This window comes from Podarcis muralis, chromosome 6 (assembly GCF_964188315.1).
Source record: "Podarcis muralis chromosome 6, rPodMur119.hap1.1, whole genome shotgun sequence".
Lineage (NCBI taxonomy): Eukaryota > Metazoa > Chordata > Lepidosauria > Squamata > Lacertidae > Podarcis > Podarcis muralis.
The window spans coordinates 46121629-46148001 of NC_135660.1; the positions used below are offsets into that span (position 1 = coordinate 46121629).

At 43.8% G+C, this 26373-nt stretch overlaps 1 protein-coding gene across 1 annotated transcript in view; it reads left to right on the forward strand.

Moving 5' to 3' along the window:
• SORCS3 (sortilin related VPS10 domain containing receptor 3) overlaps positions 1 to 26373 on the forward strand; it is a 410327-nt gene that overhangs the window by 376796 nt on the left and 7158 nt on the right. Inside the window, exons 21-25 of the mRNA XM_028730338.2 lie at positions 1647 to 1770; positions 4324 to 4436; positions 6261 to 6392; positions 13739 to 13838; positions 16184 to 16289. Of these exons, the coding sequence (XP_028586171.2) occupies positions 1647 to 1770; positions 4324 to 4436; positions 6261 to 6392; positions 13739 to 13838; positions 16184 to 16289 (575 nt within the window). The remainder of the gene's footprint in view (positions 1 to 1646; positions 1771 to 4323; positions 4437 to 6260; positions 6393 to 13738; positions 13839 to 16183; positions 16290 to 26373) is intronic.

The following is a 26373-nucleotide window of genomic DNA, read 5'->3' on the forward strand; positions in this document are numbered from 1 at the left end:
TTCTTTTTCTAGATAGAGCTATTGTAGTGAATTGCTGGTCCACTGCTTTAGCAATATACCTAAAGGCCAATTTGCTTGGATTAACACAGGTCCAGTTTAATAAATGTGTCTGGCTGTCTAATAGGTTTTGAGCAAATGAACCTTAAACTCCTTGATTTAATTTAGAGTTAGTTCCCAGACCTCAGTGCATGAATTAAATCTAAGGAGCTACCTGAATGTTAAAACTCTGTGATGGGGGTGAAATCAGCCATGATCTAATAGGACATACACCATAAAAGGGAGGCAATTTTTAAAACCAAACTGGCTTCTTATATATTTCTTGACTTGGAAAGCACTGCTGAAGTCCCCAGAGTGGGTTGTAATTCTGCAAAGGGTTTATGTAGAATTTATGTAGAATTTAAGCATAAAAGAATGACCTCATCTCAAAAAAAAATATGCCAAGACTTGCAGGGATAAGAGAGTGAGAGAAACTTGGGAGGTGCACAGTAACCTCCAAATAATCACAGGCTGAAAAGGTGCATGCCTTTAAACATAATCAAAGTTCAGATGGTAAACAGATAATGGCAAACTATTTTATTCCAAAACAGGACCAGGCCTTGTAGATGAGACACCATGGCAATACTCCAGGCCTGTACCCCAGCCCTAGTTCTGCACCCTGTTGCTAACATCAGTCATACACATAGAGAACAGGAACATCAGATTGGAGTGGGAAAATGAGAGTAGGTGGCAAGGAGCAGCAGTCTCATTCTTCCAAATATGTATTTGGAAATCTCATTCTTGCAGGAAGCGATGGCATCTGTTCACCTCTTTTCATCACAGACACCCTAAATTTCTCCCCTGGCATAGGTAGCTACCAGTCCAATAGCATGCTCCAAGCAGACATAGAAGGACCATCAACATACGACTGTATGCAGGTTAACAACAGCTGTATTATTGATAAGTTTCCTTTAACCATGGCTAGGGCTTTATTTGAGATGCAGAAGAGAGGGAATAATAATTTACTGGGGTAGTTGATTCCTGCTAAAAGTCAGCGCCCAAGCTAGATTTGTTTCATTGAATGACTGACTCTTGCCATCACACCCATAAAGAGGACTCAATATGCAAAATGTATGGTATTAGGAGGGACTGGATCTCCACACTCCCATCTCCTGGGCATGGTTGCAGCCACAACCCATGGTAATTGGAGGAAAGGACCCAAATGAAATTCTCCCTCTTGGCTACATCAACCTTGGGCATGTGAACCTGACATGCACACTATGGCCTCACTGTCTAGCATTCACCAAGGTGTGCATGTAAAGGGAGGTAAAACACTGGAAGGAAGGAAGGAAGGAAGGAAGGAAGGAAGGAAGGAAGGAAGGAAGCTTAATAAGTCTAGCCCCTGCCCCTTCTTGATTTGGCTAAGCAGCCCTCATGCCTACGAGAAGTCATTCCCTGGGAGAAGCCACTGGAGGATTCTTCTCAGGAGTGTTACAAATTTGCCCCACTTTAGAGGAGCCACGCATTCCTAGGAGCTAGTTGGTGACTCTTTTCCCACTCATATATACAAACTAAACTGATGCATTCAAATCCGTATTTTTGTGTGTGTGACCCCTGTGATTCATGGAATAGAATACTAAATTAACTATGAATGCGTATGACTTTTACAGCCATTCATCACCTTGGACAGCAGCATCTCTTATACTTTTACTGCAGAAGGAAGGAATACCGTCACAGTGCAGGTCTCAGCTGGCAGTGTCCTCATCCAGGACACCAAGAACATTGCTGTACATGGTAAGCAGACACAGACTAATTCAAGAGATACACCCCCCCAACAACTGTTTTTGGCTCCTCTTCCAATTCTATCCCCCACTTCACCAGCCCCACCACAGAGTTTAACAGTGGACACTTGGGATTGTGCATGCAGTCAAAGGTAACTGCTGCAGGCTTCATTCTAGGTTCCTTTAAGACATAACAATCTTCCTTACATCCTTTGATACTTAGGTCTTAAAGGAGCCCAGAATGAAGGATAAACACGATGCCTAAAAACCTGCAGGAGTTACTGCCTTTTGTTGTTGGCATCTGTCTGTCTTGAGAGATAATGGAGTGCACCTTTGGGGGTGAAGCCAAACCCATGGAGAATCACAGCACCTGCTGTGGCATCACAGCAGCTGCTGTGGTTGCCGAGACTAACTCCTAACTGCTGCCTCCCACATTGTTTTTGCTGCAATAGCAGCACTGAAATGACCTATCCAGGACACAAGCCTGGGCAATGTGTATGGAGGTCCTGGACTACCCTGACAACAAGACCCCACTCTCAGCCTCACAATACATTTGGCACCAGCTTGGCTGCAGGAGTTGCCAGAAGGAGGTGTGCAAGATGCCATCCAACCATCTTAGGGACTCCACTCTCAATTTGTGTAGGGCTTACTCCTTATCCTTTTCTTCTCCTGAACATGTCCTGGAAAGCAGCAGGTATGATTTTTTTCTCAGCATTTCCCATGAATGGGTACGTATAGCCACAAGGCAGTGGAGGTCTTCCTTCTCCGAGATGGGCGACCTTCCCAGGTTGACAAGCCCCATTTGCTCCTCATTCCCCTCTACAGCACATGCAGTAACCACCTTCTTGACTGTTGGACCCACTATTGGTCTTATCCACTCAATCCATCAGAGCCTGTCCCTAACTCACCAAGCGTTCAAGACCCATCAGCTACCCTCACGTTGTTTAGTTGGCCATTCAAAGCTATTTCCCAGGGTGTGGCCACTGCCCCATGCTAACAGCTTCTAGGAGCCACAGGTGAGAGCTGAGTGCAGGGTGGGGACTTCCTTTTACTACATACACAATTGACAAGTCTATTCTGTCCATCTACTGCTTGGGGACTTTGACATAAAAATTCTGAGGCCTCCTATTACCTCCCCTGCCCCCTCCACAAGCATTCATCATCCCTGGTTTCAATTACCCAGGCTCTCTTATGACATCTAAGCTAATGGCATCAAGACCTTGCTTCTAAAGCTCCATTGTGACAGTAGATCAGGTCAACTACATTAAGATAGTTGAGGCAGGCAAGGAACATATAATTCAAGTAGGAGAATGAAAGAGTGATGGGGACAGAGGCTGAGACAGAGCAGGACCACTGGGAAATATGGATGGCAAGACTCTCAGACTCCTTCTTACTCACTCTACTAACGACAAGAAGGCATTCTGTGATGGGTCAGAGAAGAGGTCCAGCTCTGTGAATCTATAAACTTGGCTGCCATTGAAATTTCCCTTGCTCTCCTGCAGTCAGTTAATTAGGAAGTAATTTCCTAGTGCCTCATGAATTGCAGTATCCTGATTCGCCTGTCATTAGCTCAATTGGTATCTGATTTGTTATGCATAACTACTCATGGCTGCACATGGGGCTAACAAACAGATAATTCCTGCTTTTGGAAAACAGAAGATTTGCAGTAAGGATTTGTTCAGTGGAGCACAATGCATGCCAAGTATAATACAAGAACAAGCCCATTTCTCATACAAAGTGTCCTGGGATGGGAAAAAAGTGGTTGATTAAAAAAACAATCTAGTATTTTGTGTCCTTTCCTTTATTTTACTCTCTTACTAGTATATTAGTATATATAATTTATATGGTACTGCACTATTCTCCCCTTCCCCCAATCTTTTTCATCTCACTCTTCACTTTGGATATTTCAGTGCAAAATGAACAATTTTTATAGTATTATTTCAACTTTTAAATGGGAAGTTATTGTTTAAGTATTGTTCCCCTGGGTTTGGGACCAAGCTTATGTATAATATTCGTCACCACCACAGTAGTATAACCAAGTGTTTAGATTTTTCTTATGTTCCTAAAAGTTATGGATTCAAATTTAAGCCATTCTTATCCTAGAGGGAACCTTTCTGCTCCACTCAGCTATATTTAAGTATTCAATCATTTGGGAAAGTCAAAGGTGAGCTTTAACTTTGCTTCCAGACATACATTTTTGTTAGGTAGGTAGGTGTATGAAACTTCACATTTTAGAGCTGCTGTTTGACACAGTGAGTCTGAGGTCCGGAAAATGAATATTTTCAACATCTAAAAAGTAAGCTTTAAAAATTAGTTTGGGGGCAGGACCAAGAATAAGGATTCTTCCTATAGATTTAAGGAGCAGAAAAGTTAGTTGGTATTCCGAATGTCTGGTGGATTTTGCATTTCTGAGAACATGTGTTTCTGCTCTACCAGCCTTAAGCTGTAAAATAGATCTTTCTTGTCTAACATAGAAACTGATGCACCTTAACCATCTCAGCTTAAACAGCTGGCTGGCTGGCTGGCAGGATTACAATGGAGTTTTACTGTGATTCTCTCTCTGCAGAATATTTCCAGTCTCAGTTATTATCATTCTCTCCCAATTTGGATTATCACAATCCGGACATACCTGAATGGAGAGAGGATATTGGCAGAGTCATCAAGAGAGCCTTGGTGCAAGTAAGTATTCACAAGCAGACCAATTAATAATAAGGATGATTTTCTTACAGTCTAAGTAATCTATTGCAGGGTAATTCAGAAAAGGGAGGCTATTGTTCACAATTAGCAGCATTAGCAGCCACTGCATTTTTATCTAAAGCCAAGTACCGTAATAGGACTTTGTAAATATTTTCCAACACTTTCCAGAACACCAGCAAAACCCTTCAAGGAAAGGCAACTGAATTCAGTTTGTTCTCTGAACAAGGGACTTACAAAAAAATCATCCGCTTCCTATCATAACAAATGTTTTGCAGTCTTTAATCTCATTCATCCACCCAGCAACTGGGGTGTGTGGAGGTGTGCAGATCATTATTATTGTCATTATATGGATATAGGAATTTCTCATTATTCCAGTAAGTATATAATTGTCTATGACCTTTGCAGTTCATTTTTCACTTCTGTGAGATCTTTTTGGATCCCTGGGACACAATGAGAGCTTAAGAGAGACTATTCTTTGGATTCCATCTTTTTATTCATTTCTAGAACCATGTCCTGTTGCTTTCATTTGAGAAACAATAGTTGAGTTGTACTGTGTGAGAGTTGCACACACATGCACAACCTGCTTTTCTCTTTTGGAAGGGCATTTGCCCACTTTTTATTTTATTTTTAATATATATTGTATACTTCTGTAAACTTAAGGGGTCCCCTGAGCCTGCTGATACATCCTTCCTGTATGTGGGTAGGACTGTTTTGGCTATGTAAGCATCAGCACTCACCTTGTGACGTAAAGCTGGATGCGAGAAAGACCTTCAGATATTTTGTCTCAAATTTCTCTTTATTATTACTTGTTCTTTTTCATTGCAGATGGCTTATGTTCATGTTGCCTTTTAAAATCTGCTCGGCATACTGAGTTTTCGCACTCGGTAAACAAAGTGTGAAAATTTGCAGGGTTTTTTTGCCTACTTGTTATCCCCACTGCTGAAAAACTTTCTCAGTGTGACTTAATGATGATTCTGCTCCCTTTGATCAAATGCATTCCTGTTGCTCAGAGATAATAAATAAATAAAGAAGCAAGCAAGCAAGCTTCATTTGCAGCATCTTGCAAACAAAATGTACACTGCAAGCATGTACTGTTGCAAGCAGTACATTGTTCAAATATGCCAGCTTCCAAGAAAACTTTTGGTCTGTTCTAGCCCAATCACACCTGCTTTTTGCATTTGAAGTTTTATTAGCAGCTATCTATAGCTGGGGGGAAATAATGTGCCTTGGTTACTATTTATGCAATCGAAATATACAATAAATTGTATACTACAGTATTAATATTAATGTTACATTTATGTTACCTTTAGGACAATATACTGTTCAGCCTATTTAGGATCAGACAGCAAAAAGCTGGCATTCAAAAATGTATATACCTGTATGCTATAATAATGCAGCTGATTTTTTTGGATTCTTGAATGTTATCATGCATGATTGCTGTTGCAAATCTGAGGTTAGGAATGTATTTTGAGTGGTATACTTGAATGGAGCAACTGTCTCTCTCGCTCCACACCACTTTTACATTTTGGCAGTATAATTTAGGGAGTCAGAACATCTTGCTGATGTACTTCATATCATCCAAAATCTACCAGTATATTCTCAGTAGCAGGATATGACCACAACTTTCATTTTTATGGGGTTGTTGAGAAGAAGTATGGTTTGGTCTTGCAAAACCATTGGTATCTCATGTATAGAAGAACCCAATGCTTTCTTATCTTCTCTTTTCATATTAGAACTCATACAAGAAGTTGAACAAAGAGTACCCTTATGATTACTACTAAACCTCCTTCTGGTCCTCTTCTTTAGGTGACTGGCATCCCTGAAGAGCAAGTTTTGGTGGCCGTGTTCCATGGTTTGCCCACCTCTGCAGAGCTTTTCATCTTGCCCCATCAAAACACCTCTGAGAGAAGGAAAGGCAGTGAAGGTGACCTGGAGCTGGTAAGGAGAATGCTTCTCATTGTTCATACATTCCAGCTATTAAGATTGTGGTTTGTGGCAAATTACCACACTAATGCTGATTTCCTCAAGTTGTTGTAAATATCGATCTCGGCGCAATGTCCTAGGAATTGACTGTTTTAGAGATTTAAATAGAGGATCAAATATGGGACCAGAATCAGTGGTGGACCTTGGGGTCTCCAATTTCAGCAGCACCAAAATCCCCCTTCCCACCTGTTGCCTTCCATTGTACCTCCTAGTTGCAGCACCCCCAAGGCTCCATGCCTAGTGTGACCGAACCAGTCATGCTCCCCTAAATCTGCCTCTATCAGATTCAACTAATGAGTTCTGCTACCAAAAGCATGTGTGAGGTCTTCTGCAAGTGCAATGGGGCTTTTCAACCTCTCTCCTTCCCTTGCGTGCCCCCTGTGTCTCTCCAGATTGGCTCAGGGGATTGGTAGAAATGACATGTGGAGGAAGAGAGTGGAGATAGTTCTGTCAGTTGAAATGCTCGCGCCGATGGAACAGCCTTCTTAGTGCTATTATTTATTATCTTATTTATTCAATTCATATCCCACCCTTCATCAGAGCATCGCAGGGAGGTTTACAGGGCTATGTTGAATTCCTCTCATGGAGTACTTTGTTGAACTTGTAGGCATATATAATTTGAAGCTTTAGAGTTGTCTGACTGGATTTGACCTCCTATTAATATTGTTCAGCTACCTTTGAACTTTTTTTAAAAAAAAAATATTGAAATTTATAAGAGGTGGATGGACATGGCAGTTTTCCACCTGCCTATATGCTGGTTTCGATAGGGTTGTGGCCACTGTTCCCAAGCACTTGGACAAGGCCTACCTACTGCATCCAATCGCAACCACACTTACAAGGAAACGAAGACTTACCTCTCTTTTGGCAGCTGCGTGACTAACTTTCCTAAGGCACAGCTCTTTATTAGATATATGCATTTTATTTATTATTTCTTCATTAGAAACATTTTAATCCTTATGGAGCATTGAACAATGGGCATGACTAAACTAGACATACCAGAATAAAATACAGTAATAGAAGTATGTTCTTCCAGCCTGTCCTGGGATGAATTTGCCTCCCCGCCCCCTTTCCAAGGAAAAAATATATATGGGACCTCTTCTACTGGTCAGGGTACAGAAGTGTACTTGACCAGGTGGCATGTGCTTCATAATATATTTCCATTCTATTAGGACCAGCACAGAAACCCACCCACCTGTTGCATTCTGGAATATGGTTTTAGCCAGTTACCTAGGCAAGGCAGCTGGGATGTTGGTGCTGTGAGGGTGCAATGCCAGAGCCAATAAATCACTCCCCATGGTGAACCTACACTATGCAGGCATCTCCTTTGCCTTGCTCATTCTCCCCTCCGTCCCGGTGAACTGCAGCAACGTTCTGCAGCTCTGCCCATCTGGCAAGCCACTTAGGGGTATTTGAGCTCAAAACCATTTAGAGCTTCAAAGGGAAGCATTAGGACCTTGCAATATTGTCTTTAACATTTACCAAGTAAACATGAAGGTAGCTGTAAACACCAGTTACTTAAGCTGCCTTGATGAATTCTTTTAGCATTTTGGTGTCACCCATATATATAAATATATTGGGCTTTACGCCTTATTTGAAATAAGCAGCTCCTTCGTCCTTCCGATACATTTGATATCCAAGGAGAACTGCATCCCATTGATTTTCACTGTTCCTACAGATTTCTGGCATGCTCACTCCATCAATATTATCTGTCAGTACCAGGCAATTACTATAATTAGAGTAACCAGATTCAGTGGAGGACATTGTATTTTTAATAGGTGTTTAGAATATAGAATTTCAGCAGATGCAGCTTTCCTAATCTCTGTACAATAAGTTTCGATCTGACAAAATGTGCCCTTCTACAAAGCACCTAAAAGTGTAGCAGCTGTATTCTGCTTTGCATTTGGTCACTCTAACAGCCGTTCACCCATCCAAATTTCAGGCTTCTAGATGGTGCAAGCATATCATGCCAGCGACTTTGCGACACTATTTCTGGGCTCAATTCAAAGTGTCAGTTTTGACCTCGAAAGTTCTTCATAGCTTTCAGTCAGGGTATCTGTCTTCTGCCTGCCCGTCTCTATATGCACTTACCTGGAACGTAAAATATCCTTTTCCAGGTACCCAGCCAGGTGAAGTATAGTGGCCGGCTTCTGGCAAGGGGGGGGGGCTTTTCAATGACAGCCCCCTTGCTATGCAACACTTTCCCCAGAGAGACTCACCTGGTACTTTCATTTTGGTGCCAGGTGAAGGAAGACCTTTTATTATTATTATTGCCACAGAACTTTTAATTCGGTTAAAACCCTTTCATTTGAGTTGTTTTTTATGTTTTATTGATTAATTTATGTATTTTAATCTGTTTATATCTTTGTCTTAATCACTCTGTGAACATAATCATGGGGTGGCATATAAATATTTTAAATAAATAAACAAACCATGATTCTACCCGTGGGACCCTGCAACAAATTGTTGCAGCAGAGAGTGTTCTGGGTTCCTACCACTCCAACCTCTATTCCAGAACTCTGTGCCTACTGAGCATGTTGAGTCCTTGATGAGCTGTTTTTTCCTCCATATATCGAAAGCCTAGAAGTGACTTGAGTGGGACACCTAATGCCACATAATGAATGATCCACACCCATGTTTGAAAACATATTGTCAGAGACCAAAAATTCCGCATACTTGTGGGGTACTGCTTGCAGCGTGCCCAACTGTAACTGCGGGTCTTCCTCTTCCCCTTCTGGGCTGGGTATAATGCAGTGTTCCGCACAGTAGGAGGATCCAAAAGTCAGTTGGCGCTGGTACCAAGCCAATGCTGGGCTGTGCCTGTGCAGCCAACTCATGCCTAATACTACAGGCGTGTCCGACAGTTGGGTGACATTGAAGCTGATGACCTCCCGGTGATTCCCAATTTGCATCACCATCGGCGGCGTCTGCTGCACCACCTGCCCCCCTAGCAGTTCCCTGCCATCCACCGTGACAACCTTCAGGGGCAGCGTGGCTGGCAGTAATGCTACGTTGTGTTGTTGAATGAACTCCAGTCCTATAAAGTCTGCATTACTGCCAGAGTCAATTGTAATAGGCACTTCTAAGGTGAGTCCATTGGGCAGCTGGAGCGATGCGGTGAGCTGCACCACTGGTTTGGGCGGGAGGGGGTCTGTGGGCTGCAAAATCTCTGGGGACTTCCTCACTGACTCGTCTGGCTGGGCCCCAGTGCCTCCTATTCCAGCCAGACTTCGTCGTTTCCCTGCTGTGGTTCTCTCTGCTGAGTTGTTTCCAATACTGTCACTGAAGCTGCAGTGTGCTTGTGGATCCTCTGGGGACACTCTTTCGCCATGTGCTCTCCACTCTCACATATATAGCACTTCCTGTTCCTTCTAGGCAGCTTCGATTTTACTGCTCCCGGTGTTAAGGCTCTGGTAGCTGAGTGAGCCCTAGCACCGCCAATCTCCATCTGCTCTTCGCCCCCTCCCTGTGGAGGTGTGGACTGCGCACGCGCTGCCTCTCTGGGCAAGAGGGGGGTCACTCTCTCTGGTGTGCGTCCCCAACGCCCTTCTTCTTTGCTCCATGGGCGTTCTTCCTGCCTCACCCCAATCGACAACGCTCTTTCAACCACTTGCTGAGTGGTTGTGGGTCTCTCTCCCCGTGCCATCTCATCCTTGATCTGTGGGCTCAATCCCTCCAAAAAAAGGTCTCTAACTGGCGGAGAATCCTTATCCCAATTCAGCGCATTGACCAATGCAAAAAACCGGGAATGATACTGCCTTACGCTGGCTTTCCCTTGTCTTAGCCCAAATATGTCTCTCCGGGCAATGTCAATGTCTATGTTAGATAAGAAACAGGAGTCCATTGCCTTAATGAATGCATCTGCGCTTTGGAGCGCTGGATCCTTATCCCTCCACAGATTGCGCAGCCATGCTTTCGCGTCCCCATGCAGATGAGACAAAATAAACCCCACTTTCTCCCGCTCATCTCTAAAGTCTCTCTCCAGCAGCTGCAGCGCAAACAGCACGTCTGCTCGGAAATTGGGGTACTGCTGCAAATTCCCATCAAAATGAGATACAATGCTGCCTCCTCTCTTCCCCAACCCAATCCCCTCGGATCTGGGTCCCGGTAGCCCCTGCTTCACAAGCCCTTCCAACCTGGCTTGAAGATCTCTGCAGGCAGCTGCCGCTTCTTCCTCTCTCTTCCTGGATGCGATTATTTCAGCGCTGAGTTGTGTCACCGCTTCTTCCAGGGAAGCTATTTTCTGTTCTGTAGTCATCTCGCCTGACTTTTGTGAGCTCGCAAGGCACCAGTCTTCTGCCCTCCCTGCCTCGCTCCCGTAGCGATGCTTGAGGCGAAGAAAACCGATGAAACTGAGGGACGAGGCTTACTGTCAGAGACTGCCTCCAGGTCCCAGCTCACAGAAGACCAACGCTAGCCAGCGGAACTGTACAAAAGTCTTTATTGAAGTTTAGTTCCCATTTTCAAACCCTAGCGTGCGTCTCTACGTCTAGACCCTAGACCAGCGAAGCCTCGTCTGAGTCTCCGCCCCCTGTACACCAGTTTAAGACTCTAGCCTTACTCCACCTTCTACGTTTCTCCTTCCGCCTCTGGGTCCTACTACCCCCCTGGGTGCCTTCCTTCCTGGACGCCTCGGAAGCGGACCCTTCGGACTCCTCCCCCTCTCTTCGGCGGGCTTTGGGACCCGGCTCCCTCTCCGGGCTGCTCATTGCGCCCCCCTCTTGTACATTTGAACTTGGCGCGCGCGCGCTGCCCCTGACCTTCCTTTTGACCGTTTCCTCGCTCTCTGATGCAGGCGTGGCTAACCCTGACTCATGTCCTTCCGCTGACGGAAAGCTGCCTGCTGCCGATGTTTGGGACTCCTCCCCCTTACTGCTCTCCGGTGGGGAAGCTGATCCCGATTTCCAGCTGCTGCTCTCTGAGTCCCCTCTGGCCCCTCCTTCCTGGGGTGTTCCCTCTGGCAACCCCCTAGCTCTGACCACGGGAGCCCCTTTCTGTGAATCCTCTGATTCGCTGGAGAGACTTAGAGACCTCGGATGGCTATCATCGCTGACCTCTCCCTCGGATTCCTCTCCCTCGGTCTCTAATTCCTCCCTTTCCTGTCCCTCTGCTCCTGAACCCCTGACACATATGTATCATGCAATTACATTTTTCAGACACGCAGGATTGGTTACAGATCCCTATTGAGAGTGTATTCAGCCATAAACCCAGCTAGGATATTGCATACAAACTATACCTGGAAGTTTCAATAGCCATTTACTTAAATAAATAGGTAATTACAGTGATGAATAGCAGCTGTGATATTAAGGTGAGATTAGAGTCATGAACAATAGCACAAGCTTGCTTAAGCTTCCATGCAGAAATTAACTAGTGATTAAATCAGCGGTATCACTTCTGGAGGCCTTATGTGGAGCAGGAAGTATAAAAAGACTTTCCAGCAAAATCCAGTTACTCTTGTTGATGGCCTGCCAGATAGCTTGTGGATGTCAGCTGAATAACCAGGAATAATCCTTAGCTCTTCCAGAGTGCTTTTCATTGTTCACCGTAGTGCTGAAATTTTCCAGGTGAAAACTTATTGTGCAAAATAGGGGGACAAAATGGGCACCATTTCAGTGTAGGTGGGTGATTTATTTTTATTTTTAAGGGCTTGGAGATGTCCAATGTCCCTTGCAGTAGAAGCACAAATTGCTGCTGCCATTTTGCCTTTCCTTTTTAAGTGATTCCCTGCCCCCAATGCAAACTGGATGAAACAACAGCAAAACTCTCATTTGTCCCTCCCTTCCCTGAGACCTGGGGACAATACTGTGATGTAACATCATTCTACCAGGTTTTGCATGGAGCAAATAGTGCACAGGGCTTCAGGAGGACAAAATTGCCACCAAAATGACCACTTAGTTTTTGCTTGAAAAGCTGGTAGAGAATTGAATTCACATACAATAGTTCTGAATTCATTACACCAACCCTGTTGTTGTTATTTCTCTCAGTGTGTTTACAGCACAGCTGAGATTTCTGTCTTTAACCTCTACAGTGCACCAGTTCTTATATAACCTCTGCACACTGATCAGGATCCCTTTTATCGCACCAAGTCATTTGAGAACTTGCAGATGTTCAATATGTTTTAATACACCCAGATGGAGTTAGTTACCTGCCTTGAGACTATCAAGATTGCGAGGTTTAATAAGGAATCTACATGGCCGAGTCACTCTTTTAACTAAATATTAAGAATGTAGACTCTTCAGATGTTAAGCTTTGAACTTTGAAAGGCTATTTCTTTCCCTTATAAATGTAGATCTTGCCTTGAAAGGTTACAAGACAGGTTTTTTCCTGCAAGTCAGCAACGGCAATATGAATGTGGAAAGAAGTTTCTGCAGGGAAATTGGATGTATGTCATAAGTGTTAAAGGGTAACAACATTGGCTTGGATCCTAACAGCCACAAGGAGAAGGAACCTCACAAAAGGGAAATTCCAAATTCCCCATCCCTTTCTTTCCTCTACAGTTCCTTAGACACTCCCAAAAATTCTGCCCAGAGAGAGTTGAGGAACCAGCCTAAACACTGTGGAATGAGGTGTTAAGGGACTTCAGTTGGAAAGCAGAGAACCCTTGCAAAAAAGGGAACTTCAAGCAGTGCTATTTTTCTAGAAAAAGAGATGCCAGAACTCACCATGAACGCCTCTCTTGTTCTCTCATAATGGCAATGGCACCCACCTGAGAGGTGCTGGAACTGAGCTCCTGCTAGTTCCGGCTGGAAAAAAGGCCCTCACTGAAGGATGCTGAACGTTTTGTGTTATACTTCATATTATTGATAACACATTTCATTCAAAACTAAACCAGCAGAAAATTGTCTGCCTCTCGCCCTTCAAGATGCCACTTTAATATCTGGCTGTGCCCAATATGAGTAACTTAGGGGTTATGAAAACATTTCTGTGTGGGGGTGGGAATTGCATGGTAGGAGTAATTTAAAAACAAATTGGATTTGTAGCAACATGTTGCAGCGTGGCATGGCTCAGGTAAGGTTTCCAGCTATTCTCGTCCTAGTTTTTTGCTCCATGACAGTCAGTTCCATCTCCACAGAATATGCTCTGTCATCAGTGGGCTGGCTGAGGATTTCCCCTCTCATTTAGGGGTTTCTCCCCTTTAAAAAATATATTTATTCAAATCTTCTTTGTGCATTGTGCTCTTTTTGCTATGCAAGGTCTGACAATGAGAGGATGACTTTTCCATTGGTATATTGGAAGTGTCTGTGGGGATTCTTCCTATAGTTTCTGAAGTGCTGTTGTTAATGGATAATTCATTGTTTCCTCAGGCTGTTGAAATCCTCTTCAATGCTTTGAATCAGAATCTGGTCCAATTTGAGCTGAAGCCTGGAGTGGAAGTCATTGTGTATGTCACTCAACTAACGTTAGGTAAGCTGGCAAGGAACCCTACACAATGCAACTCTTTGCAGTTAGCCTTAGGTCTACTAGGAAGAAAGCCAAAGAAAGATTGCATTGTAATTGTTTGCCTTCTGACTATGGACCTTGACACCACACTTGAAGATCACTTCCAGACTTCTAGCTGGAGAAGTCTTCAATATGTCTTGGTTCAAGGGAAGCAAAAAACAAGCGGAGGGCAATTTCCTTTATAATCCGGTCAGATATCTTATCAGTTCTCTGTGAGTTTCCTTCCAAGTTTGCAATATTGGTATATGTTTGCTGATGGTAAGGTGTACATTGTTGTATTGCCCCCTGGAGATGCTACTTTCGTTTCGAGAGCCACTTGAAAAATGTAACTGCTCACTGCCCCCTAAGAACCAGCAAAAACAAACCCCAAGGTTTTTTTTTGCTCTGGTTGGTGAACGACAATTACATAAAAGATTTGCAGGAAACAATCAATATAATTGATCCAAATAACAAAGATGCTCATCAAAGAGAAAGCTGTTTGGTCTGATGGTGCGGTCACTCATTCGCACAACAATCAATCAGAGTTTCATTGGGAGTACAACATTATCAGAGTAATCGAAAGCCTGACTATTCAGTAGCAAGTCCTATTGAGTTCAATGGGGCTTGCTCTCAGGTGAGTGCATTTCAGATTATGACTGAAAAAACTGCTCTGGAGACTGATCTGCTGAATCTCTTTTTTTATAATTCTGACCTGAGCAAAAAAATTCCAGAATCACATACCCAATTGGGTTAGCGTGAATTTTGGCACTGTGGTTAATTTAAATGTGCCAGTCACATGTGATGTTCTGAACATTGTGGGAAATTAGCAGTGTGTGCTGGCCACTCCTGTTCTCACTCCACACATCACATTAAACCAAACCATGGTTTAGTGTGAATGAGCAAATGTGTAGGTTTCCAGAGCAAAGATTGCAACTGCTGCACTCCTCCCCTAGTTCTGCTGCTGCTGTGCTATTCAGGGCTAAACCATGGTTTGGCTTCACATTGTGTTTGAATCTGGGCTCATGGTTTGTATTGTTCCAGACACACTATGAATTGTAACCAAGGTTTGTTCCTGGTTCACTGCTCTGTTAGACCAACCATGACTCTGGGTTCACACGTAATGCTAAGCCAAATATTGGCTTAGTCTTGGGTGGCAATGGATCAGCTGGACTGAAGGAGGAGCACAGCAATTGTATGCTAGTGTGGTGTAATGGTTGGGTGTTTGACTGGGATTTGGGAGAACAGAGCTCATAACCGCAATCATCTTTGGGCCAGTCACCATATCTTAGCCTAACCTACAGAGATTGGGAGGGCCATGCCCACCACCTTGAGTTCCTTAGATGAAAGGTGGGATATACAAGCATAAAATAGGACACGGGTGGTACTGTGGTCTAAACCACTGAGTCTCTTGAGCTTGCCAGTCAGAAGGTCAGCAGTTCGAATCCCAGTGATGGGGTGAGTTCCCGTTGCTCTATCCCAGCTTCTGCCAACCTAGCAGTTTGAAAGCACACCAATGTAAGTAGATAAATAGGCACCACTGCAGTGGGAAGGTAAACAACGTTTCTGTGCACTCTGGCTTCTGTCACGGTGTTCCATTGCTCCAAAAGCAGTTTAGTCATGCTGGCCACATGACCCCGAAAGCTGTCTGTGGACAAACGCCGGCTCCCTCAGCCTGAAAGCGAGAAGAGTGCCACAACCCCATAGTCGCCTTTGACTGGATTTAACCGCCCAGGGGTCCTTTACCTTTACAAGCATAAAAAAACACCAAATAATTGCTCTGGGAACCTGCATGTTTGCTTATTCATGCTATGCCATACTTCGGCTTAGTGTTATGTGCAAATTAAGCTGTTGAGTCTATGTACCATGGTGACTCTGTGATAATTCAGTGGGTGAATTATGAATGAATTTATTACTAGTGTTTGCATCCACCTTCCCCAATCTAAATGCAAAGGCACAAGCTTCACAAGAGACTGAACCCTTCCTCCTCCCGCTTGTTTTTATTGGTTCACTGTTAAACAAAACCCATGAAAAAGGCTGAGGCTAAAGCAGACTGAAGCCGTGAGGTGGAGCAGGGCTTCTCCCCTCTGCTTGTCTGCACACAGCCTGCAGCTTCCTTTTTATTATGGTGCTGTCTAGAAATTATAGCTTTGTGTTAAAAGGGGGGGGGGTCATTTTTTTGCTTGTCCATGTGAGTTGTCTTTTCTCACACAGCCTGTGCTAGTAAACAAGAAGAGGCAGTAAAGGAAAGAGAATGGCTTGCTTCCTCTTACTTCCCTCATTCCTGCCGTTAAAGACTTCTCCACATAACGTGTTGCTCTTTCATTTCCCAGCACCTCTCGTCGACTCTGGTGCCGGGCACAGCAGTTCAGCCATGTTGATGCTGCTGTCGGTAGTCTTCGTGGGCTTGGCTGTTTTTTTAATCTACAAGTTTAAAAGGTATGTTGCTGCTCCTCTGTGATTTACAGAAAATCCGTCTGAAGATGAACTTTCAGAACCTGGATTTCAAAGACATTTTAAGGCTTATGGCTTGAGGGGAAAGGGGAGAGGGAGGACAGAAGATTTCTACAAGGTGTGGATGCAAGAAATCAAGATGTGTGTTGTGGGCACAACGGTCCACAGAGACGTGTATGCTCAGAATGGATGAGTTTCACTCAGCATCCTCAACCCTCTCGGACCGGGGAAATAGGATGGAGCACATTCTCGCCCAACTTCTGAGGCTTTTCTCACTGTAACTACTTCCACTCAGTTCTTATTCCTGTCACATGTGCTATGCAGCAGGATAGGAAATACCTTGTCCAAATCAGAATGGTGATAATGAGAATGCACTCTAGCTCCAAGGTGAGCAAAAGTCCCCTTTGGAGAACCAGTAAGAGAACAGGACACATCTCAGTATGTGGGAGGTGGGGTTAAGAAGCAAGGGACAAGGGGCCACCATTTCACCTATATATGACACTGCAAGTGATTAAAGGGGTTCCACATATTGAGGGGGCCAGTGAGCCATGACAGTCTCTTCCCACCCCTTTGGATGTCACACAAGCTAACTAGTTCCATCGGATGCCACGAGTTGAGAAGGGGCACCAGCAGGTAAACTTGTGTACCTAGACATGAGGGTATGCATAGTTTTCCCCATGTCCTAGATTCTTGCACAGGCTCCAGGACACAGGGAAACCTACAGGCAGAGACTTCTAAGCATGTCAGATTCACTTCTGTGCAAGTTCATCCTCAATGCACGGGCAGCAGAGGCAGAGCTAGTTGACCCAAACATCATGAGGGGTGGGGCCAATAGCATGGACCCCACAGTCTCTTCAGTGCATGGTAGGGGGCTTAAAACGCATGGTAAGTGATTAGGTCTTGTTTCCTAACCATTGCATTTTAAGCAACTCTCATCTGCTATGTCTCTGTCTTTATGGTACTTATTTTTATTGTGCTGTTCATTATTTAATTTATTTAGCAAATTCAGAATGTTGTAAGCCACCTGAACACTGTCTCTACAGTAACAGATGGGACATAAACATTTGTCTTTCTTTTTTTTGAAGTTATGCTTGGTGAATACAGAAAACTTTTGTTGGTTGATGGGAATAATCACTTACTGCTTTCTCCATCGCTGTTTAACCCTTCTAACTCTCCTGAGCTTCCATTCATGCCAAGTTGTCATCCAGCATTCGAAGTCTGATGTATTTCTAACCAGATTGCTGGTTCCAGTGCAGTGAGTGTGGGAATATGTATCCACCTACAGTCCCATCAGTGACATTAGTTATGTCTGCATCCATTCCACTAGCCTTCCTTCTGAAATGATACAAGGGTCAATACAGCTGACTGCTTTTTACATAGAGATCTATGTCACTGGGTCATTGTGGGACTGAGTTATCTAAAAATGTACAATTTTTCCTTGCTGGAAGAATTGCATACCAACTCTAGGGTTGTCATCTCAGGAAGCAGATTGTCTAAAGAGACTAGCATCATTTCAGTCCTTAATATGTCGCTTTCCAGATGTCTGATTGTGTACAGATTATATAATTATGTCTCATTGTGCTTCTATGGAATGCTGCAACTTCCCCAAGGAATTTGGAGAGACAGATCTACAACATTTACCGTATTTTTTGCTCCATAGGACGCACTTTTCCCCCTCTTAAAAACTAAGGGGAAAAGTCTGTGCGTCCTATGCAGCGAATGCAGAGGGGAGGCAGGCAGGAAAAGCCCCCAAGAGCCGCACACAAGCTTCACACGGCTCTTGCGGGCTTTTCCCCAGGAGGAAGATGGGACTGCCACTCCCCAACCTGTTCTGGGGTTGGGGGAAGCTCGGGCTTCCCCCGCCCCCAACCCCGCAAACTCCGGGAGTGGAGGCAAGGCTGCCTGAAACCCCCGGAGTGCAGCGGCAGTTCACACTGCGCTCCAGGGGTTTCAGGCAGCTATCCGCAAGCCTTCGGAGCACAGCGGGAGTTCTCGCTGTGCTCAGAAGGCTTGCAGATAGCCACCTGAAGCCTGGAGAGCGAGAGGGGTCGGTGCACACTGAACCCTCTTGCTCTCCAGGCTTCGCTTCACTGGAGAGGCACTACACAGTTTTCCCTCTCTGCGCAGTGCCCCTTCAGTGAAGCGGGAGGAGAAATGGAAGGGGCTCCATTTCTCCTGCCACTTCGCTGAAGGGGCGCTGAGCAGAGAGGGGGAGAATTCCCCCCCCCCTGTTCTCCCCCTTCTATGGTCCGGTATGTCCTGTGGTCCGGTACGTCCTATACAGCGAAAAATACGGTATATGTATAAACACATCTAACCAGTGTCATTTACTGACCCTAATCTAGGTAAAGGTAAAGGTACCCCTGCCCGTACGGGCCAGTCTTGACAGACTCTAGGGTTGTGCGCCCATCTCACTCAAGAGGCCGGGGGCCAGCGCTGTCCGGAGACACTTCCGGGTCACGTGGCCAGCGTGACAAAGCTGCATCTGGCGAGCCAGCGCAGCACACGGAAACGCCGTTTACCTTCCCGCCAGTAAGCGGTCCCTATTTATCTACTTGCACCCGGGGGTGCTTTCGAACTGCTAGGTTGGCAGGCGCTGGGACCGAGCGACGGGAGCGCACCCCGCCGCGGGGATTCGAACTGCCGACCTTTCGATTGGCAAGCCCTAGGCGCTGAGGCTTTTACCCACAGCGCCACCCGCGTCCCTAGGACCCTAATCTACTATTGTTTATATATGCTTAGCAACTTTTTATATATATGAAAGGCATTTTTTATATAATTAGGTTGCAATACTGCATCATTCTACGGGTGATCATTAATTCTAACTGTATTGTTTTCTAGTCAGTGGCCCACTGTTGGATTTTCTTTACCTAAATATCAGCTCTAAACAGAAGTAAATGTGCTTAGGGTTCTCAGAGTCAGCATCCTCCTGCATGAAAGAATTGTTACCTATACACTTCCAGTAAATCAGGTAGTCAAAGATGCTGGTACCCAAGAGCATCTGCTTCAAGGAAAAATGTACACATGCAGCAGCTCTGTCCAACTCCTTGCGGTTCTGCCACATTTGAAGAAATGTGGTTACTAATCAGAGATCACTGATAATTTTTATCTTGATTATTATATGTCATAAACAACAGGCACAGAAAATACAGATAATAAACTTGAGAGTCTTATATTCTGTATTGCCTTCTATCAATTATTTTATACACCACAAGGTGCTATTTAAATGGCACCAAAATGAGCAAAGTGTCTTCAAAGTAGGTAATTCATATTCTATCTGATTTGCAAGGAGTGAGCTAATGCTGAGATTAGTTGGTCAATCACTGATCTGCAGTTTGATTAATCCAGATATCCCAGATACATGTTCAACGTGCAATTATCCAGATCCCCAAATAGACCTCATCAGGTTTCGTATTCTTCAAAGATTTCATTACAAGATAATTTTCACCATTTAGGGCATAGCAATAGTGGCTGCCCAAAGAATGGTTACCTGCAAAAATCCATGCTAACTTGTACTGACACAGCTACAAAAGCATCTTGGATGGTGCAGGTCAGTTTTACTATGCTGTGGGAAATTGTCAGTCCCATGAGTACTAGTTTTATACTTGTTCAATCCAAGAAGCAGAAATGTCTCTAGAATAGCATGAAGTTCTGCTTTCTCAGACCTACTCAGTCACCTTTTTATGAACCTAGATGCACAGGAGAGGAGCAAAACCCAAGTGACCAGGGGATAAATCTTTCCAGGACCAAATTAAGGCTGGGCAAAATCTGTTCATCAATGCAAATTCTGAATTTCCATGGTTGGAAACACAATTTAAAAGGACAATAACCATGTCAGCTTTCACATGATGTATGGCTTGTTTTAAAGAATCCCTAAGGAAATAATGAACTCTACTAACCTTCTTTACTAAGAGTGGAAGTTCTGATGTGGAGCGCGGCTTCTAGGTTGGAATGTTTTCAAGATTTCCACCTGCCCTAGATGTGGTAGCCCCTTGCACTGTCAATGGATAAACGGAAATTTCAGGACTGGGTATTGGATTGGATATTCTGTAATTCTAACAGACTAGAAGTGATGGAGCAGAAGAAAAGTCACAAAGTACCATTTATAAACTGCCATCAACCTTTGGTCCCACAAGTGTTCCATAACATCAAAAATTGTACACATGTAACACTCTCCCACAACAAATAAAAATGGGGAGGGAATAGTGGTCATATCAGAAGAAAATGCATATAAGCATTTCATAATTTATTAATACTATATATGATCCCTTGCTTTGAAAAGAGAGCATTTTTATGGAGTACCTTCCAGTTTTCCTATATCCTCTGCATTTTTCCATTTGCTTCCACATCAAAGTTTCCTGTCTCTCTGAAGAACAGATGAGTGCTGCCAGTGCTGGCATGAGCCCCCTGGGAGTTTAACAATAAAGCTACATCAGTGCAGGAGATGAGTTTAAATTAGGGATGCCAGGTGCAAACCCAGATGGGCTCTGTTAACTTTATGGCCTTCATGTCAGGGAGGGACTGCTTCTCTGTAAGCGGCATATTCACATCTCCACCTGCTGCAGCTTTCTTCCCTCACCCTATCCTGCTCTTACAACTGCTCAAGAGTGGGCGCAGAACCCCACCTATCCCAGTATACAGAGAGATAGAAAGCGGACAGGCACCCTGAACGAGGTGGAAGGGGAGGGACGTGGCATTAAAGAGAGGAATTCCTTCCTGCCAAAGCTGCCTTAAATAAAACAAGGACCTGCAGAGTTTGAGGGGTATTTTTATTTAACAAAATTTGTGTGCCGCCTGATTGCAGCAAATCTCTAAGCGGTTTGTTGGGCAATAGAAACCCCACCTCTTGGAATTGTTTGTGCTTGAGGTTACTGATAAAGGGGCCGGAGATGCCTCTTTAAAAGGCAATATACAACCCATGTTCTGCAGTTGCACGCCATGCATTCTGCAAACTGAGGTGGTCTGAGCAAGCTCAAATGACCAGGCTGCTTCAAGAACAGCCAAAGCTGCCATTACTGAATAAAGCTAGTGTTAAGGAAAACGAGTATCACAACTGAAACTAGGTATTTACAAGACTGAGCAATACAGTTGCCTTATGAGCTGCTGGCTTTAAAAAACTCCTGAGTTTATGAAGTGGGATGCAGAAGTTTAAATAAATAGAAGGACTTCCCCAAATTGAATGAATGGGCAGTGAAGTGTCAAGTGGACTACAATGTAAACAAGTGCAATGTGAAGAATGTCAAGGCAAAAAAAATAATAATTTCACATATACACTGTTGAGGTATGAACTGGTAGTGACAAAACATTGGCGTGGTAGCAGAGAGCTTGGTGAAGACATCAACCCAGTGTGCAACAGCTGTGAAAAAAGGCAAATTCCATTCTAGGGCTAATTGGGAACTGCCAGTATCATAATGTTGTTAAAGAAATCTGAATGGAGCAGAATCTTTAAAGATTCAAGACAGAAAAAAGAAAGAACTTCATGCAGCAAATAGTTAAACTATGGAACTATAGAAGACAGTGAGGGCCACCAACATGGATTGCTTTCAAACAGGATTAGACAAATTCCTGGTGGAAAAGGCTATCAGTGACAACTAACCATGGTAATAATGTTCTACCTCCACTATCAGAGGCATCATCCTCTCAATATCAGTTGTTGGAAATCACAGGTGAGCAGAGTGCTCTTAGATCAGGGCCAGCCCACCTATGAGGCAAGGTGCGGCAAGTGCCTCAGGCAGCAGGTTGCAGAGGGGCAACAGATCCGGCATCCATAGAACACATTGCCTGCTGCTGCAGCACACTCCTTGAAAGCCAGATCTGTCTTCTCAGCAGCCCCCCCCACCACCTCCGCTATGCTGCCTCTACAGTAGCCTCTTGGCAAATAGGAGGCACTGTTGGTCTCCTCCTACCCTTAGGGAGTAAATGACAGGGGCTGCCCTCTGGTATCTCCTGAGGGCTGCACCCACCCGGCATGACTCAGAGAGGACACCTTCCCACCCACCCAAGATGTCCTTTGATTCCCATTTCAACCATCAGGTAAGGCTGATTGGATTCTTCCCTCCGTTTCTATGTAGATATTCACTCACCCCTTCTTCCCTGGTGGTGGTGGGGAGCAGCAGTTTGCAGTTCCTTCAAGTGCCAAAATGTCTTGTGCTCATGTCCAGCTTGCAGGCTTTTCACAGGCTTCTGGTTGCTCCCTGTGAGAACAGGATAAGGGACTAGATGTGCCACTGTCCAGCAGGCTTGTCTTATTCTCTTAAAACAACATATGGAGGTTCACTTATTACTTAAAACAACAACACCAAAACTAGATTCTATGCTATGTGTTGTTGTTGTTTTAGTATACCTGTTTCTGGGCAGAAAAAAACCAAGCAACAGCAACAGAAATCACCCTTAGTACCTAGACAGGAGCATAGAGCAAAGGAGACAAGAGCTTTAACTTGCCTGAGATACTGTTCTTGGGTCTCACTCATTTCTTGATGGGATCCTACTGCATCTTCAATCAACTCACAGCTCGCTCCCCCTCTGCCTAAAAGAATGCAGCTGCTCCTAATAACAAATGGAATATAAAATATTTAGCGCTGTCCCATTTTTCCGTCGGATCCAGAAGTCTATTAGCAATGTGTACTTTTGTGATTAGGTAGAATTGCTGCTAGAATGCAGAGCTTCAGTTTAGCAAAGGTAGGGAAAACATGTGTTTGCATGAATTTTTAATTTTGCAGATTGCTACAATTGGCACTCCGCTGGCACACACACCAGCAGTTTATTAGGAGCCTGCGTGAAGCAAGGCGCTCGAGTGACTCGTTAGGCATTCACGTTGCAAACTGTCCTCCAGCCTTGGAAGCCAGGCTGTGTTGCACTACATGTGCACGTGGAGGAAATCCATTAGGAAATAAAAGATACTTTGCCGTGAAGGAAGTGATGGTACAAGGAGGCTAATCTTGGTGTGTTTTTCTCCTTTACTAAAAGCTAGATGGAGATTTTGGTTTCCAGCAAATAAATAAATAAATAAATAAATATGTGTTTCTAGATTCTATTTTGTTCTTTATGGTCAACAAACACAGTACGTATAGTAATGCTTCTCTTTCTACAAAGCCTCATTCTAAAGGAAGCCTGTGGTTATCCTTGGCTCATCTGCATGGAAGGTGGAAAAGGAATTTTGCTGCTGTGCACTAAGGATGTGATCCACAGAAGACTTTTCTATTTCTCAGTTAGGTACATTTTAGTTCCATTGAGCAGATGTCAATGCTTCAGGCATTAACTACATGGACAGTAATAAACATCACATTAGAGATAGTCAAGGGAACTTTTGTTTGGTCCTAAAATAAAAAAAAATAAAAAATAATAATAAAATAAATACAATAAAATAAAATAAAAATTGTACTCCACCCATCTGTGTTGCCCCAGCTACTCTGGGCGGCTTCCAGCATATAGAAAAACACAATAAAACATTAAACCTTAAAAAGCTTTCCTATACAGGGCTGCCTTCAGATATTTCCTAAATATTATAAAATTACTCATCTCCTTAAAATTTGATGCGAGGTCATTACACAGGGCAGACGCCACTACTGAAAAGGCCCTCTATCTGGTTCCCTGTCGCTTCACTTCTCGTAGTGTGGGAACCGCCAGAAGGTCCTCGCTGCTGGATCTCAGTGTCCGAGCTGAATGATGTGGGTGGAGACGCTCCTTTATGTATACAGGGCTGAGGCTATTTAGGGCTTTAAAGGTCAGCACCAACAGGACTTTTCAAGGCAAGCAAACACAAAAAAACCTTGAGGGGTTGTTCTTTGGTTCTTTGTACAGCCCCAAACTTAGCTACACATTGCAATTTGGAAACTGCTAGTATTTTAGTAAAATATTGTAATTTGTTTAAAAGAATAAAAGGAAAATTCCCTGAATGCCTATTTTCAGGTTTGCAGAAGTACTCTCTGTTGAGAGAGCCTCTACAGAGATTTAAAAATCACAAAACAGGAAGCAAAGCATAGTGTGGTAATATAGGCTGTTAGATCTTTAAAATATCCTCTTCCAAGTTTCTTCCAAAGCTCCCCACTTCCCCTTAGCATAGAAGGCGGCTTCATGTTTGGTAAGCTAAAAATGGTTTACTTACAAACTCTTCAAAGGTCAGATGTGCTTTTCCATACAGCAGCCAGAAAACACAGGCAGTTTTAACTTAGGTTACAAAAAATGCTAAATGTTTGTCAATTATTTGTATAGAAACACAAAAATGGCTTGCTAAAGCTGCACGGTCTAAGCTTGGAGAATCCAACCCAGACATCATTACTGGTCAGTTCTCATGGTGCAAAAGAGAGGGAGCAAAGGGCTTTGCTAGCCCTTCCTCCCAAAGTGAGGAGCTCTGACCCAGCTAAGCCTGGCAGGAGAGCTTACTCTAAATCCTCTCATGCATTAATTAGAGTTAAGCATATTGGTTATATAAGGCTGATTTATCCAACAGAAATTTTGCCATTGGTGCAAGATCAATATACAGCTGGCATTAAACATTTTAAAAGCATTAAAACATAATGTTCCCCATCTCTGTACATCTTTGTCCTTCTACTAAATGGCTTTGGCTACGTGAGCTGGAGAGGGACTGGCCCTATTTGGATGCAGAGGTGTTGGTTTTATAAACTGTGATTTATGAAACCGGGAACAAGCATCAGGCCTGCATGCTCCACCCTTATCTTCTCCTTTTGTGTGCCAGCATCATGTGGAGATTCTGGTTTGTTATAAACCAGAATTTCCAAATTTGGCCAAAATGGGAACTCTGGTTTAATGTTGGTCAACTAACCAGGATATTAAGTAATTGTTCATAAAGGTGGCAATAGAGAGTCTTAACCAGGCCACTGTCTGAAAGCTTAGATTGAGGCTCAGGGGAAGGCAGTGTGCTGCAAAACCTACACTCTCACTGGGTAAAAGTTCAGCCTAAATACTTATTCTCCTCAGATACACAACCAAAGGAAGTTGGCATATATTTAGGCAAAGGGTCAACATGAATGTGGACACATGGAGGTGAGAAGCTCAGGCATTGGAAACAATACATGGTCTTAGGGGTGAAGGGACACCTACAATGTCTCAGAACTGGGCTTAAGACACATGTGTATTGGGGAGAAAGGAGGAATGGCTAATGTTCATGCTTTATCTCAGCAAAAGTTTGCTTTGATGTATCCAGCACTGAAGACTGAGGAAATTGTTCTTGAATTCTCCTTTGATGCTACTTTCTGCTGCTCTGAGGTGTGCAGCAAATGGTACAAAGAGGTTTTATTCCATTCAGATAGCTCACCATGCCTGGCATGGGGTCCTTTCATAGGTACAGTGGGGGGGGGGAGTTTTCTGCCATGAGGGATCCACATACCCTACTTTTAATGAGCCCAGTACATCTCTGGGTATCTTTCCCATATATTGTTTTGAAAATGTATCCATTCAAGTCTCCCCTGAAAGATGCTTTGATGAAAGCCTGAACCAAACTAGGATCTCAGAGTCTCACTCTGAATTGGTGTGTGTGTATATATGCTTTTATCTGGCCCATCATTTTTTTTAATACTGCAGAGAAGGAAGCTTCCCCTGGAACTCTAAGTTTAAAAGGCCCAACAGCCAGAACAGATGCTGAAAATAGAAAATAACCCAGGCAAGCTTTCCAAAGCAATGATGACACATTATATCAGCTATTACTGACCTAATTTAGATGTACAAAATCAGGCAAGCATGCACCAAAGCTAAATGAGCTTAGTTATTCGTTTGCAAGAGAACCGGGAGGATGTTGAAGGGCAGAAAGCATAAAAAGGTATCGGACAAAGCCAGCCCAGAGAAAATAAGGTTAAGAAAGAATATGTTGTCCATCTCAAACACTCCCAGTTGTTTAAAAGGAAGCCAAAAGGAAAGGATCACTTGTGCACCCTGTCCACTGATTAAAAAGAACGACAGCATTACACAAATATTTACTGTCTACAGTGAAAAATATGTCTCACAGTGACTCAGACAGCAGGAACAGACAGTCATCTCTGGACGTTTGCCCCATAGGGAGACATTCGGCATCACATATCTTCAAATGTTGATATTTTCTTCTCTGTGATGCTCC